The sequence below is a fragment of the Mesoplodon bidens genome, assembly GCF_964165515.1.
Source record: "Mesoplodon bidens genome assembly, chromosome: 19".
Classification (NCBI taxonomy): Eukaryota; Metazoa; Chordata; class Mammalia; order Artiodactyla; family Ziphiidae; genus Mesoplodon; species Mesoplodon bidens.
The window spans coordinates 37,397,686-37,412,504 of NC_138179.1; the positions used below are offsets into that span (position 1 = coordinate 37,397,686).

At 49.1% G+C, this 14,819-nt stretch overlaps 2 protein-coding genes across 3 annotated transcripts in view; one reads left to right on the forward strand and one right to left on the reverse strand.

Moving 5' to 3' along the window:
* Positions 1 to 14,819, reverse strand: part of SLC39A11 (solute carrier family 39 member 11) — a 382,284-nt gene that overhangs the window by 349,105 nt on the left and 18,360 nt on the right. The gene's annotated exons all lie outside the window — the stretch shown is intronic.
* On the forward strand, positions 7,968 to 9,154 carry SSTR2 (somatostatin receptor 2). Its single transcript, XM_081219812.1, has one exon. It carries the CDS (start codon positions 7,982 to 7,984, stop codon positions 9,089 to 9,091), a length of 1,110 nt encoding a protein of 369 aa, XP_081075938.1. The 5' UTR covers positions 7,968 to 7,981; the 3' UTR covers positions 9,092 to 9,154.

Below are 14,819 nucleotides of genomic sequence, written 5' to 3' on the forward strand. Positions count from 1 at the left end.
TTTTTCGTGCCACTGGTTGCAAGATGCAGCCTCGGAGACGGAATGTGGAAGCTGACATCTCAATTTTGGTAAGAGGCACATGGTTTGTGGGTGACAAGGGACAGAACAACTGAAAACAGGAGTGTCCCAGGAAGTCCAGGTAACAGGAGCAACACGCAGGGGACCGTCCCTGCCTCTGTACATCTGTATGTTCTCCACCTCAGGAGCGCCGTTCTTCCCACATCTATGGACGTGAAGAGCCTCCGCCTCGGCATTCCCATGGAGACAGTAAAAACCACCCTGGATGTTTGGATGGGCATCCACCTCTCCCAACCGGGTCCAAGCCTCCTCCCAGGGCTCTCCTGCTTTCCTCCAGGCTTAACTGCAAGACTTTCTTCCACTAAACTGATTGCAGGGTCACGATTCCTCCCCCATTTAATTTATTACACCACTAAGAGACATAATGACCTACTTGGGACTTCTGTATTCACATCAGGGCCCCTGGGCTGTAAACTTCTCAACAAAAGCTTGAACTCAGCGGCATCTCCCCATGTTACAGGCAGAGCACTGGCCCTGTCCTTGGTCCTGCTCCTGTTCTTAATTTCCTGCTGTCTATTGTCTCTCTGATAAGTGCTGAATGAGGGAAAGGTATTATTTAATTGCTTTAAAGATATCAAACAAGCCAGGGTGGAGGTTATCTCCTCTCCAACCCTTCTATTTTTCTGGCTCAGGGTTTGGTTACTTAGTTACTCAGCAAACTGCAGAGGAAGGGGAGGCAGCCCCACCAGTGACAGTGCAGACTTAATTCGGCAGATGGAGGGGAAGTCAGAAGAATAGCCATCAGGACTCAAAGAGGGACCGGAACCCTGAGGGTAGCCGCCAAGGGCAGGTGGCAGCAAAATCAAACAGCTCTCTCAAGGCATTCAAAGCCGGGAGAGGGAAGCCTCCCTTATCCGGACAAAATCAACAATTGTTCTAGGTTACACAGTTTCTGCTGTCAAGGTCAAGGTTGTTCGGACCCACTCACCCAGCCCTGCAGTGGAGACAGGCGTGCCTGAGGTGGATGGATCAGTCCAGTACTTTTTCCAGGCTGGACTCACCCCACCTGCCTTATGGGGAGGCGGGGGAGAGGAGGCTTCACAAGGAAAGGATAGCGAAGGGGGATTTCACTGCATCAGATCATCCGAGATAAAGAGCATTGTTGGAGGAGGTCTTGGAGAAGACATGACAGCCGGTTGACCTGAGAGCCGGACCAGGGCAATCTGAGGCTCGGTGCCCCTTCCCCTGTCCTTGGAATGTACATTCCCTCGCTAGGAACCATCTCAAAGCCTTCAAAGCAATGTGTTGTCGAGACCATCCGGACTGAATACACGACTGAACCCCCTTAAGGCCTTTATATAAATGTCTAAGATTCTGGAGGGCGGGCGCAGAGATCTATGCATTTTGCAGCACCCAAGATAAGCCTCATGTGTGACTTTCCTGCTTCTTAAAACTGCCACCCACCAATCTTCAGTGGCTACCTTTCTTCCGTCTCTTCTTCCCCTCCGTGTCCAGGGGAGGCAGTTTTGAATTTCACCTGGGAAACCCCTGAGGTTGCAACCAAGAAGACTACTAATCGCCCCAGCTAGCTGCCTTGAAGGGAGATGGTTATTCAGCCGATCCATCAGGGGCAGTCTGCTTTTGCTGGTAGTACTTATATAAAACTTAAAAAAAAAGCATTGTTCCATCAGGGTTACCCTGAGGGTTAGAAGGGGACGGGAAGGGGGACATTGAGAGCCACCGGTTCATTTCTTGTATAGGTTAGAAAAACGATTCTTTTTCAAAAAAATAACACAGGAGTTTGGCACCAACAGCTCAAGACCTTTGAAAAGATAACATGGTTCCCGGGAAAGGAATTTGAGACTGGAATAGGCATTTCCTGGATCTTCCTTTTCTTCCTCTTTTCCTGGAAACCAGTTGGGTCATTCGTTTTTGTTGTTTTTTTTAAAAATTTTTTTAAAAATGTATTTTTTTTTGTTTATCTATTTTTGGCTGCGTTGGGTCTTCGTTGCTGCGAGTGGGCTTTCTCTAGTTGCGGCGAGAGGGGGGGCTACTTTTTGTTGCGGTGCGTGGGCTTCTCATTGTGGTGGCTTCTCTTGTTGCGGAGCACGGGTTCTAGGCCCACAGGCTTCAGTAGTTGTGGCACACAGGCTCAGTAGTTGTGGCATGCAGGCTCAGTAGTTGTGGCTCACAGGTTCTAGAGCGCAGGCTCAGCAGTTGTGGCACACAGGCTTTGTTGCTCCGCGGCATGTGGGATCTTCCCGGGCCAGGGCTCAAGCCTGTGTCCCCTGCATTGGCAGGCGGATTCTTAACCACTGTGCCACCAGGGAAGCCCTGGGTCATTGGTTTTAAACTAGAAGTTGCAACAGGTGCTATTGCAGCAGCTCTGCCCCCCCACCCTGAGCATGCAGGGTTCTCTTGAGCTCAATTCCACTCTGTCTCCTGGTACTATGACCACCCTTCCCTCTTCCAGCTGGTGGTGAGCAGGGGCACTCCTATTCTGTCGAGCTACCCGGATAACGATTCAAGCCCCATTAGGACTGACATCTCAGAAAGAGACACATCCAATGATAACCCTTGATTTCCACCCTCGCGGTGGGTACCCCAAGACACAGCCTGGCCCAGATAGAAACTAGCAGTTGATTGCTACCTTACCTGGTGGTTCCAGCTTCCCAGGTCACTCACCCATCTCTAGGGCTCAGGGTACCTGCTAACCAGCCTCTGGACTGTAACTTTCACTGGTGAATTGCAAATCAGATAATAGCACAGTCAGAGCCAGCTCAGCCTACAGAGAAAAACTATAGTTGGCGTTTGCTTTCTGTTTTCCCATCTTCTAATACTGTACTCAGGATGGTGAGTGTGTGTGTGTGTGTGTGTGTGTGTGTGTGTGTACTTGGAGGAGGGTGAGGAAGGAGAGGCTTGCAGGACCAATTATGACATTAAACTTGGAACAGAAGCTGAATCATCACAGTCAAAAAATAAATAGCTCTACCTGTACGGGACACAGTACCTACTTCATGCACGTTTGTATGCATTTGCTCCCTCACAGCAGGGAAGAGGAGGGGCTGTGCCGAGCACGACAGTAGGTGCCCACGGTCAAGGTTAAGGTAGGGGACGGGCTACATGGCCACTGCGTCTCCAAGCTGTGGAAACCTGGGAGAGCTGGGATGAGACGCTCCCTTGCTGGGCCTCTGACTGCTCCCGCACCGGAATTTTGGAACCCGAGTGCGGGCTCACACCCTGTGCGGAGGGGCGTTGGTCACCGCATGGAGAAGGGCCTTCCCCGGACCCGTTTTCTCCCGCTCCATCCCCTGGCCCTGCGCCCGGGGATGACCCACTGCTTTGCAAACTTGTCTGAATGCAGAGATGGCAGAGGTCGCGGAGCGAGTCTGGGTCCCCGGGCGCCACTCCAGCTGCCTGCAATAGGCTGGGTGAAACAGAACAGACTCTGTGAAAGCGGACGGAAGACAGCGCGTGTCCCTGCCACGGGTTTTGGGGAGGCCGAAATCGCTCGACCCTTCGCGCCCCGCACGCGCGTCCCCCTCTACCCCGGGCGCCCACGACCTCCGCCCGGAGCCCCCCGCAGGATTCTCCGCGCGGCTCACCTCTGTCAGCCCACAGGACCGGGAGGGCGGAGCGAGCTGCCGTGACGTAATGGGGGGGCGTGGGGAAATGAGCCGAGGGGCCCGCGCTCGGCACGGCCAGTCCAGGAGGCGCAGCCACCCGCGCGCGCGCGCTCCATCACCCGCGCCCGGAGCCTCAGTCCGCGGCTCGGCGCCCGGGATCTGTGGGCCCAGCGAGCTCTCGGCGGTGCGACTCGCGAGCGGAGCGGGCAGCTCTGGACGCCGAGCGCCGGCCAAGCGGCTGCGCGCCCGGCTGGGTTGGGGACGGCCGCTGGGTGCCGGCGAGCCGAGCTGGCGGATTGCAGCGGAAAAGCAAAGGTGAGCTGTGGGGGAGAGTGCGTGTGTGTGTGTGTGTGCGTGTGTGCGTGTGTGTGTGTATGAGAGAGAGAGACAAGCACTTGGGCACCTGGGTGCATCTGCGCTGCATGGGGGTGCGCGCGTCGGTGTGCCCGAGTGTAGGTCCCGGTGCGTGGTTCTCCACCCTCGTGTTTTGGGGAGTGATTTTGGTGGGAATGAACGACATCGGGTGTCCCGGCGTGAGTGGGGCGCCGTGGGTCGTGTGTGCTGGAACGGACGTGTCCGCACAGCTGCATGCTGGTGTGCGTCGCGTGCGCCCTTGTGCGGTCCTGGTCCCCCAGCCGAGTGTCCAGGTGACAGCTTCGACGGCGACAGTTTCTCTCCCATCCGCCCGCAAAAGAGCCCGGACACGAGGAGAGCGAGGCCGGGGGGGACATCGCCGGGGCTCCTGCGGGCGCGCACCCGGGATCCGAGCCTGTGAGTGGGAAGCGGCGGAGCAGGAATTGGGTTCCTCCCTTGTTCTTTCTAGCCGGGCCTGGGACACGGATCCCGAACGGTGCAGGGTCTGCTCCCCAGCGCCCGGGCGGAGAGAACAGGATGCCTAGGTGTGGAGAGACCGAATCTCTGACTGGCCTGCGCCCGCGAGCCGCCGGCCACATCCCCAAGCGGCTGTCGCCCGCTCCCAGCTGTGCCTGATGCCCCGGAGACAAGGGTGCTGGCAGGACAATCTTTAATCTCCTCCTCCTGGAAATAGCAGGGAATCCTTCAGGAAACCCTTGGGTCTGAGGGCCAGCAAGGTGGATGGCGCAGAGGAGGATTTTCTGTGCCCGCCTGGAGAGCCAGCTGGGCGGTCCGGAGTCTCACCTCTCCCCACTGCCCTTCGGCCAGCGCTGCCTCGGCTTTTCCTAGGCGCACCAGCACCTCGGTGGCCGGCACCTGGCTATTGAGTCTCCCCCCCAACTGTGGGGCTCACGCTCCAGCCGCCCGGAGACCCACTGGGGTTTAGGAGGCCCGAGGGAAGTGGGGTGGGGCCTGAATGGAGGGAAAGATGCTGGGGAGAAGGGAAAAACTGAAGCTGAGCAGGATTTAGGACCACCCCGGATGCGTGGTCCCCATCCCAACATTCTTAGGCTGGGAACCACAGCCCCTCTGGGAGGGGAGGGGATGCTCTAGACCATTCTCACCCTCCTCTCCAACAGAGCTGGAGTCAGTCTCAGAGGAAACCAACAACCAGGCATTTCCAGTATCTAACAATTCTTAGGCTGGAAAAAATAAAGCAGAAAAACCAAACTTCCTGGTGCATTTAACCACAATCCAGCAACTAATGATGCCTGGCATTGGACTCCACTTTCAATGAGACACAAATGAAGCAAAGTCACTCAGAGACCTTAGGCAGCTGACTTCGTTGTTGATGCAATAAGATTCACTGTTATTCAAACTCATTTCTTCTTTGGAGGAGACTTCTCACTCTGGACTGGTTCCCCAGCTTACCATCTCTGCCACCTTCACCAAGCTCTGAACTCTGTCTGTTGCTACCTCTCTCAAAAGTGGAGAATGCTGCTTCTCAGCCTAATTAAAAAAAAAAAAAAAAAAATGACCCTATGCAATTCCATCCCATTGTATGAGACTCTAGCCAAAAAGGCAGAGTCAGGGCTGGAGGTCAGCATTCAACCAACCCACCCCTCACCTGCCTGCATCATCACCCTTATCCCCAAAGCTCTACACAGGGCTTCTGCAGCCCAGAGGTCTTCAGTTTTACCCAGACATAGGAGTGTGACCTTGCACATCACATAGATGGGACCCTGGAAATGCTAGTGATTAATGTATACTCCAATGCAGGCACCTTAAATAAGATTCTGGGTCAGAAGAATTAAAGTAACTAACAAAACAGATGGAAATGATATTGGAAACAACCTATGTTAACCCAGGGATGCCAAAGATGGTTTCTTCACAGCTTCTGTTTTTAACAGCTGCCAGTTTATGCTTTTTACCCAGTGCAGACATTGAATCCTGGGTCCCCAAAGCACTCTGCAGAAAGATCAGCCACAAAGCCCAGACCCCATTTTACAGCAGTTGTGTAGTGGGGAAATCAGCACAGAAAGGATAAGCAATGCGCCTGGCAGTGCAGAATGAACCAGAGACAAAGGTGGGCAAGCCTCCTGAGGCATTTGTTGCTGGCTAAGTCCCCTATAACTCATCAGCAGTCTCTCCAAGCAGAAAGGAGCTATCTCTCCAGTCTTCACTCAGGCACCAGGAAAAGCGCCCTGCTCAGAGGAAATGTGTCCACCAAACGAACTATTCCCGCTATGAGCTCAGCACATCACCCCTTTTCCAGCCTCCCTCTTCCCAGAATGACCTCTTACCTGCCCTCCTGGCTTCATGCTTCATGTATTCAAGACCCAGCTCAGACATTCCTCATGTGAAGCCTCCTCTGAATCCCCCAGCAGAGAAAGGCATTCTTAAATCCTTTGTTCATATCTCCATGCAATTCACACCCTGTAAGAGTTGGCATCCTTCCTGTCTCCCCTCCTAAGTTGTCACCTCCAATACCTTGTTCATTCCTGTATCCCTGGTATCCAGAATAAAGAAGCACCCCAGTGATGTTTTCTGAATGACCGTAGATAAATCATTTAATTATGTGATGAGCTATTGTTCTATATCCTAGGCCAAGCCAATATTGTTACAATTATTTTCTCAGCATGGAGGTAAAACAGGAGTCAGCTGCTTCAAACCAAAGCCCCATTATCAGCCACTAGTTTTCCAATCCACTGAGCAGCAGCTGTGATGCTGTGAAAAGTGCAGAAGACTTGGGTGTCCTGTGTTCAAATCCCAGCTCCACCAATGATGTACAAGGGAATGGGAACAAGTTCCTTAAACTCTCTAAGCCTCAGTTTCCTCATCTGTAAAATGGGGATAATTATCCCCACCTCATAGGATGGTTGGGAAGGTCAAGGGGACAGTGGATGTGAACGATCGACATTCGTGTTTGGAATTCACTTCTGTGAATGAGGCTTCCTCCCTCACACCGGCTCCTGTTTTGATGTTTAATCAGGGGATCACAGGCAAATTCTCCAGCGTGTGAAAAGATAAGCATCCTGCCGAGGGACTTGGGAAAGGACTCTCCAAGGCATGAGGAGGTCAAGCACGGAGTAACGAGAAACAAAAACGGAAGAAACAAAAATCAACTACAGCATACATCTGAAAAATAAAAGCAAGCCAGATCTTTATTTTTAATATTTAAGACTATAAATTGGTTCATCGTGTAGGCAGCTTTCAATAAATTAGAAGTAAATAAAATGGTAGATGAAAAAGGGAGAAAAGATAAAATTTTTTAGAGTTCTGATGATGAAGCCAGCACAGTGCTGGGCATTTTCACCTGCACTGCATCACTTCGCCTTCATGACACCTCCACTGTAACAAATGAGAGTCAGAGCGGTTAAGTGCCTGGCACGGGGTCACGTGGGCTCCATGGGTGAACCCTAGGTTTTTTTCACCTCTAAAGTCTGGGATTTTTCCATGATGGGATTTTCAGAATGGAAAGACTCCAAAGCAGTCAACAAGCCAACATAGATTTCCTCAAGGGGAAAAGGCCAGGAATGCCGGCGTCAGACTCCTCTGAGGTCAGACCTCTCCAAGCTCTGCCTTTTTACAGTTCAGACCAGTTAGCTTCTTAGGAATCGCTGTGTTGCAGCCACCGCCAACTCCCATGTGTGCATCACCAAAGGTGACAAGATAAACTCTGATGACTTAACTCAAACCCTTCCCCCGCAGTGGAAAAACAACTCAAAAAGCCTGCAGGCTGATGAGAATGGGCTGGTAGGCTCACGTTGATGCGAAAGATAACACACTTTCCGATTGAAGAGCATCTGAGAGGGCAAACCAGAAACACGGAAAGCTGGTGAGAACTTAAGTAGCCTCTGATTGATGAATCAATTTTCCTTTTTTCCTTGCAGATGTCACAGTGGATCCTTTGCCTCCAGGACCCATGAAGGTGAGAACAAGATCCTTGGCTGGCTGGAACTAGCCTAAGCTGTCAGGCAGCCATGGATCTGGCATATGAACTACTCAATGGGACCCAACCTTGGCTTTCCTCTCCATTCGACCTCAATGGCTCCGTGGCTACAGCCAACATTTCAAACCAAACAGAGCCATACTATGACCTGACCAGCAATGCAGTCCTCACCTTCATATATTTTGTGGTCTGCATCATTGGGTTGTGTGGCAACACACTGGTCATTTATGTCATCCTCCGCTATGCCAAGATGAAGACCATCACCAACATTTACATCCTCAACCTGGCCATCGCAGATGAACTCTTCATGCTGGGTCTGCCCTTCCTGGCCATGCAGGTGGCTCTGGTCCACTGGCCCTTTGGCAAGGCCATCTGCCGGGTGGTCATGACTGTGGATGGCATCAATCAGTTCACCAGCATCTTCTGCTTGACAGTCATGAGCATTGACCGATACCTGGCTGTGGTCCACCCCATCAAGTCGGCCAAGTGGAGGAGACCCCGGACAGCCAAGATGATCAACGTGGCTGTGTGGGGGGTCTCTCTGCTGGTCATCTTGCCTATCATGATATATGCTGGCCTTCGGAGCAACCAATGGGGGAGAAGCAGCTGCACCATCAACTGGCCAGGCGAATCTGGGGCATGGTACACAGGCTTCATCATCTATGCCTTCATCTTGGGGTTCCTGGTGCCCCTCACCATCATCTGTCTTTGCTACCTGTTCATTATCATCAAAGTGAAGTCCTCTGGAATCCGAGTGGGTTCCTCCAAGAGGAAAAAGTCTGAGAAGAAGGTCACCCGGATGGTGTCCATTGTGGTGGCTGTCTTCATTTTCTGCTGGCTCCCCTTCTACATCTTCAATGTCTCTTCGGTGTCTGTGGCCATCAGTCCCACCCCAGCCCTTAAGGGCATGTTTGACTTTGTGGTGGTCCTCACCTATGCTAACAGCTGTGCCAACCCTATCCTGTATGCCTTCTTGTCTGACAACTTCAAGAAGAGCTTCCAGAACGTCCTCTGCTTGGTCAAGGTGAGCGGCACAGACGACGGGGAACGAAGTGACAGTAAGCAGGACAAATCCCGGCTGAATGAGACCACGGAGACCCAGAGGACCCTCCTCAATGGAGACCTCCAGACCAGTATCTGAACTGCCTGAAAAATCAATCAATCAAACGCCAAGCTCTGCCAACCGGCTCTGTGCTCCCCACCCCACCCCCTTTCCCTCCCTCACCCATCACCTGGCTTCTAGAATAAGGATTTGCTCAGCATGAGTCCACTTCAGAGAATGGTGTTTGAGTAGGCTTGTCTGAGTGAATGATAATGTATTAAGTTGATTACCTGCCCCTTAAAGTGAACATTTAAATGCAGGCGTCAGACAATTCAGAGTCTGGAGAGGTGATCTTTGGAGACCTTGAAGTTCAACAAAAACAGAAAACCCTATCTGTGTGTTCAAAACCCAATATGTAATCTTGTGGTCTTACGTTTATACTTGCCTGTTCCTATCTAGTCCCTGTATAGTCATGACCGACGTTTCCTGAGTTCATGTACACAAGTAGAAAGTTCAAACGTGCATAGTATAGGTGGACGTTTATTTCAATATGGTACCCACAGGAATGGACTTACCATGAAGCCAATAAAGTTTAAGCTTCAGGGATCTCTCTTGCTTTGGCAGTATGTTCACACGGCCATATGTTTTTGTAAAAAAAAAAAAAAAAAAAAAAAAAAGTAAAAGTAAGATAGTTTTGTATTCTTTTCCTTAAAAAGGTCTTAAATTGTATGAGCTTCCAGCCTCACAACACCTGCCTCTGCCCCTGGGTATTTGCTTCATTAACTTCAGGCAAGTTAGATCGAAGTAAAAAGGGAGAGGGAGAAGGTATTTGAGGACCCAGAACATAAATTCATGTGTTCTCTCTTCTTAGACATAATCAAAGAATTATTCATCTCCCCAAAAGGACTTAAAATGGTTGCGGTCATCGATCATTGTATTTATCAAGACAAGGCCTGCTTTGTTATAAGATTGCATTTTTTTTCTTCTCAAATTGCTGTCATTTTTCTTAGGGAGCCGTGGAGGGCAGTGGGGTTGGGTGGAAATCACTAACATGAAAGGCAAAAAATGGACCATAATTCTTGTAGGGAAACAGTTTTATTCTCCCCACTGTGAAAATAAATGAATAAGAACGAAGCAAAATTGCACCTTTATGAGAAACCATGAAACAGTTTTTTTTTTTTAAATGCCAGACATGGCTTTCCAATGAAGGACAATGCAAATGTAATTCAACAACCCCTTAAAGTGGCTTTTTAAGAACTGGATACAAAGCTGGGCACTAAGAGAATCACAGTGCACGAGAAAGACCTGAGGACATTGTTCCTAAAACATCAGCATACGCATCAGCCAATAAAGATGCAGCATGTAGGGGTGTGTAGGTGTGAGCGCTGGAGGGAGCCCCACCCCTCACAGGTATGGCCATGCCACCTTGCTCACCCACAACAGACACACTGAACATCGACCTTTAATCCACGGATTCCCTGGGCTACTCCTCAAGCACTGTTACAGACAGGCACTTCACACCATCAGTGACGTTTTTCTGTCCCTGAAATTGTAGATGGGCTTGTATACAAGCAATAAGAAAAGAGATGATGCCCATTTCATTGGCTGATCACAATTTCCAGAGTACAAAGAAATACACACTCGGGTGTTTGCAAGGATACCATCATCTCTAGGTTTGTATGAAAGCCTCACTCTTAGCATCTCACGTATCAATTATACCATATTCAGGAGTGAGCTTGCCTCTTCTGGCTCCCTAAGCAAGGGCTGCCTGACAGTTAGAATGACTAAGAGCTCCACCTGTGGTTATGGTGCTGCTTTTCTTCTCTCTGCCTATGTAACTCATGCCACCTCATTCCCAAAAGCACTGTGGCCCAGAAAATATGTTCAATAAATAATGATAGATAAATCCATGCAAAAATAAAAAGAGGTACAATTGTAAGATGAGACTATCTGGAAAGTTGTTACACAAAACGCATGCCGAAGGGACTTCCCTGGCAGGCCAGTGGTTAAGACTCCGCGCTTCCACTGCAGGCGACGTAGGTTCAGTCCCTGGTCGGGGAACTAAGATGCCACGTGCCAAAAAAAAAATGCATTCAGTAAAATCCCACAAGGTTACCAAAGGAAAGGTCAGCTGCAAGGTCAGCTCAGGACCTCTTGGCAGCCGCAACTAATGGAAAGTGACGCCCCCTCCTCCTCCTCCCTTCTTCTCTTTCATAAAAACAAGCAAAGATTTGCAATGAAATGCTTTAAACCCAACTTTACCATTATTGTAATATGTGATGTTCCTGGGTCTTTGCATAAACGCTGACATTTACTTAGAGAAGTGATTCCAAGGGACCAAGAATCTGTAGAAATAATTTCAAGGCAGAGAGACTAATTCTATAACACTCCTGCCCCTGCAATCAGAGAAACTGCCTGCAAGGAGGCCAGGGTCCAAAGCAGCCATCTAAAGTCTTAAAACACATACCCAGGTAGATGGCGGGTATTCATCAGCAGAATGATCATCCTAAGGCTATACGACGGGGCATTTCAGCCTGATGTTATAATTCTGTCCAAATAGGAAGTCAGGTTTTTACTTTATGAGGAGGTATTCTCCACTTTGTGAACTATCTCTTTCTAGGATGATTGGCTCTCCAGTTGATTTCTTTTCTTCAAAAGAGGGGATACACATTTTCATTTAAATGTTAACACCATTTTAGTTCCAAAATTTAATCCTAGCCTCCACTCAACATGTAATTATGAAGACAGATCTGCTGGACGCCAAGAGAGAATAAAAAGTGATGTACTCCATTGATTTTAGGATATCTGAGCATTTGGGTTATGCAAGCTACTACTTACCTTCCATTCGCATGGGTGGTGAAGAGCTGATTAAACCTAAGTGGGTGTAGTGAGAAAGGTATCAGGAGAGATGATAGGACATTGGGGCCTGTGTGGAATGATGTTAGCTTGTGTTTCAGTAACACAGAGAGCTGAGTAATATTGGACATGGGGTTGGAACTTTGGTGAGGTTCATGCCATAGCTTGGGACAGTCTAAGAGGACACGAGGACAAGGACACTGGAGGACAGAAGGACGCTGCATTTCTTTCTTTTGCTTGCTTTTATGAAGAAGAAAAGAGAAGGAGAAGGAGTCACGCTCCATTAGCTGTGACTGCTAGGCAGTTCTGAGTTGAACTTGTAGCTGATCTTGAGTAATCATGTGTGATTTTGCTGCGTGCATTTAAAATTTTTTTAATTGAAATATAGTTAATTTACAAAGTCATATTAATTTCTGCTATACAGCAAAGTGATTCAGTTATATATATTATTTTTTATATTCTTTTCCATGATGGTTTATCATAGGATATTGAACAAGTTCTCTGTGCTATACAGTAGGAACTTGTTGTTTATCCATCCTATATATAATAGTTTATTGCATGCATTTTTTTTTTCTTTCTTTTTTTTTTTTTTTTTGCAGTACGCGGGCCTCTCACTGTTGTGGCCTCTCCCATTGCGGAGCACAGGCTCCGGACGCGCAGGCTCAGCAGCCATGGCTCACGGGCCCAGCCGCTCCGCGGCATGTGGGATCTTCCTGGACCGGGGCACGAACCCATGTCCCCTGCATCGGCAGGCGGACTCTCAACCACTGCGCCACCAGGGAAGCCCTATTGCATGCACTTTTGTGTAACAACTTTCCCTACAGTGTCATCTTAGAATTGTACCTCTTTTTGTTTTTGCATAAACTTATTTATCTCTCATAAATGGTAGGCAGAGAAGAAAATGTAGGCTGGTGGCTGGGACTGCAGAGCTGGCAGTGAGCTGGAGTCTGCTTACACAAATTCATCCTCTCCTCCAGACAGAATACAGGTATTGAAGCTTTCGGCCCCAGCTGCCCTAAGTAGGAGCCTCGTGCTGGAAAAGCGTATAGCCTGGTCACTGACAAAGGTAGCAAGTAGGTGGCTGTCAAGATAGATGTTCGTAATCAGCCCCAGATGTGGCTGTCCAATCAAGACTGTCAAGTTACAATGAAAGAGAGAAACGAACTTTGGCCTTGTTGAAGAAAGGTGGAAGAGAACCTTCAAAGGTTCCTTATATGATGCAGAAGGTCTGATGAGTATTTCTGAAACATGCATCACCACAAAAAAATCACAATATTTAGCGGACCAAGCATTTGGGCTTATAAGTAATAACTTATAATCAGCCACTTGTCTAATCCATATTTTTTGCCAGATTCAAAAACACCGAATTTCCTATCAAACGTTCTAGCAAAGCAAACCTTCACCTAAGTAGTTGTTTTGCTTCTAATATGTTAGAAGCAAAACAACTTTCATTCTCATAGGCAGAGCCTCTTTTTTTTTTTTTTTTTTTCCTAGCAGCTCATCTAGAAAGTAGGCACCAGGGACTGTATTCTGCTTACAGCTAAAAAGCTTTTATAGCAGTTACCCAAGTCGGCAGACCGTCAGGGCCGAGAATAACAACAGCTCAAGGCCAAGCTTCACACCTGCCACTCCCACGGTCAACTGCAGTGACTGCCCACGCTTTCCTTTAACTTGGCAGGGACTGAACACAGGCTGGGCACCTAGTTTCCTCGTTTAGACGTGTCAGGCTGTAGGTATCTGGACTAGGCTTAAAGACAGAGCTAAATATTAACCAAGACTTAACCAAGTTGAATAGAAAACATTATCGATTCTCCTAACGTTGAAAGTGAGTATAATATCATTAAATGAAACGCCGTAGCTTGATCACTGGACTCCATGAACATCTGCTCCCATAGGACAAAGACGTTCAGTATGAGAAAGCTGATGACACAGAGGCTCAAGTTCAGGTGGGCAGAGAGGGAGCTTTCACGGAGAAGGAGAGGCTTTATTTTTTTCATCTCTCTCCTTTCCTGGCATCACTGAAGGGCCAGACTCGGGGGAGGAAAAGACCTCTTTGCCAGGATATGTGTCTGGTCTGGAGAGGGGGCTTATTTGTGACCCTGATCCTACAAGGACTGGAAGCAGAAAAGGAATGTACTGGTTAGAGATAAAATTGCCCCATCCTTTTCGAAAAGCCTGTCGAGGAATGGGATGCAAGGCCCAAAAAAGAAATCTGAAATGGCTTCCCAGGGCTCTACCAACTCCAGTTATTCAGTGATGGGACCTCCAATCCCTTAAGCAGTAGAGAAGGTCCCTTGGCAGTGGCAGTCCCCGAAGAGAGAAAGAGGGGTGTGCTGTGAGCTACCAAATAAGGCTACTGTAGCCTGGACACAGAAGACACAGTGGTCCCAGGTCCTTACAAAGAACAGATTACAAGGTAGCCAGTATGCAGCCCCTGAGAGAAGATTGCTAGTCTCAAGAGAAGAAGAGCCACCATTAGCAGGACTACCTGTAGTCGCAGCAGATACCACAAAGGAGCAGCAATGCCCTCCTGGACAGTGTGTCCTGCACCCCCAACCTGGCTGATGGCTGGGTATCAGTCCCTTTGAGACTCCTCATCCTCCAAGCCACGAACATAGTCATTCCTGAGAGAGCTGATATTTTTTCTCATGGATGCTGTTTTTTAACAAGAACCCCAAATGTTTCTCAAATAACAAAATGAAGGCTTAGCTGTTTTCTTAACACTAACCAGAATCCCACTACTCCAGAGAAATGGACTGTCTTCCAAGGCTCTCAAGTTCAGCTCAACTGGTACCTTCGCTGCACTGGGTGCGCTCAGACACACACAGGTGACGCAACAGAGCGCATGCACACCCATGTGATGCACATACACGTGAAGGACACGTTCATATGTGTGCACATGACATGCATGCACACACATAGGAGGTGGACGTGTAACACACACTCACGTGCACACACAACGCACCTTCTG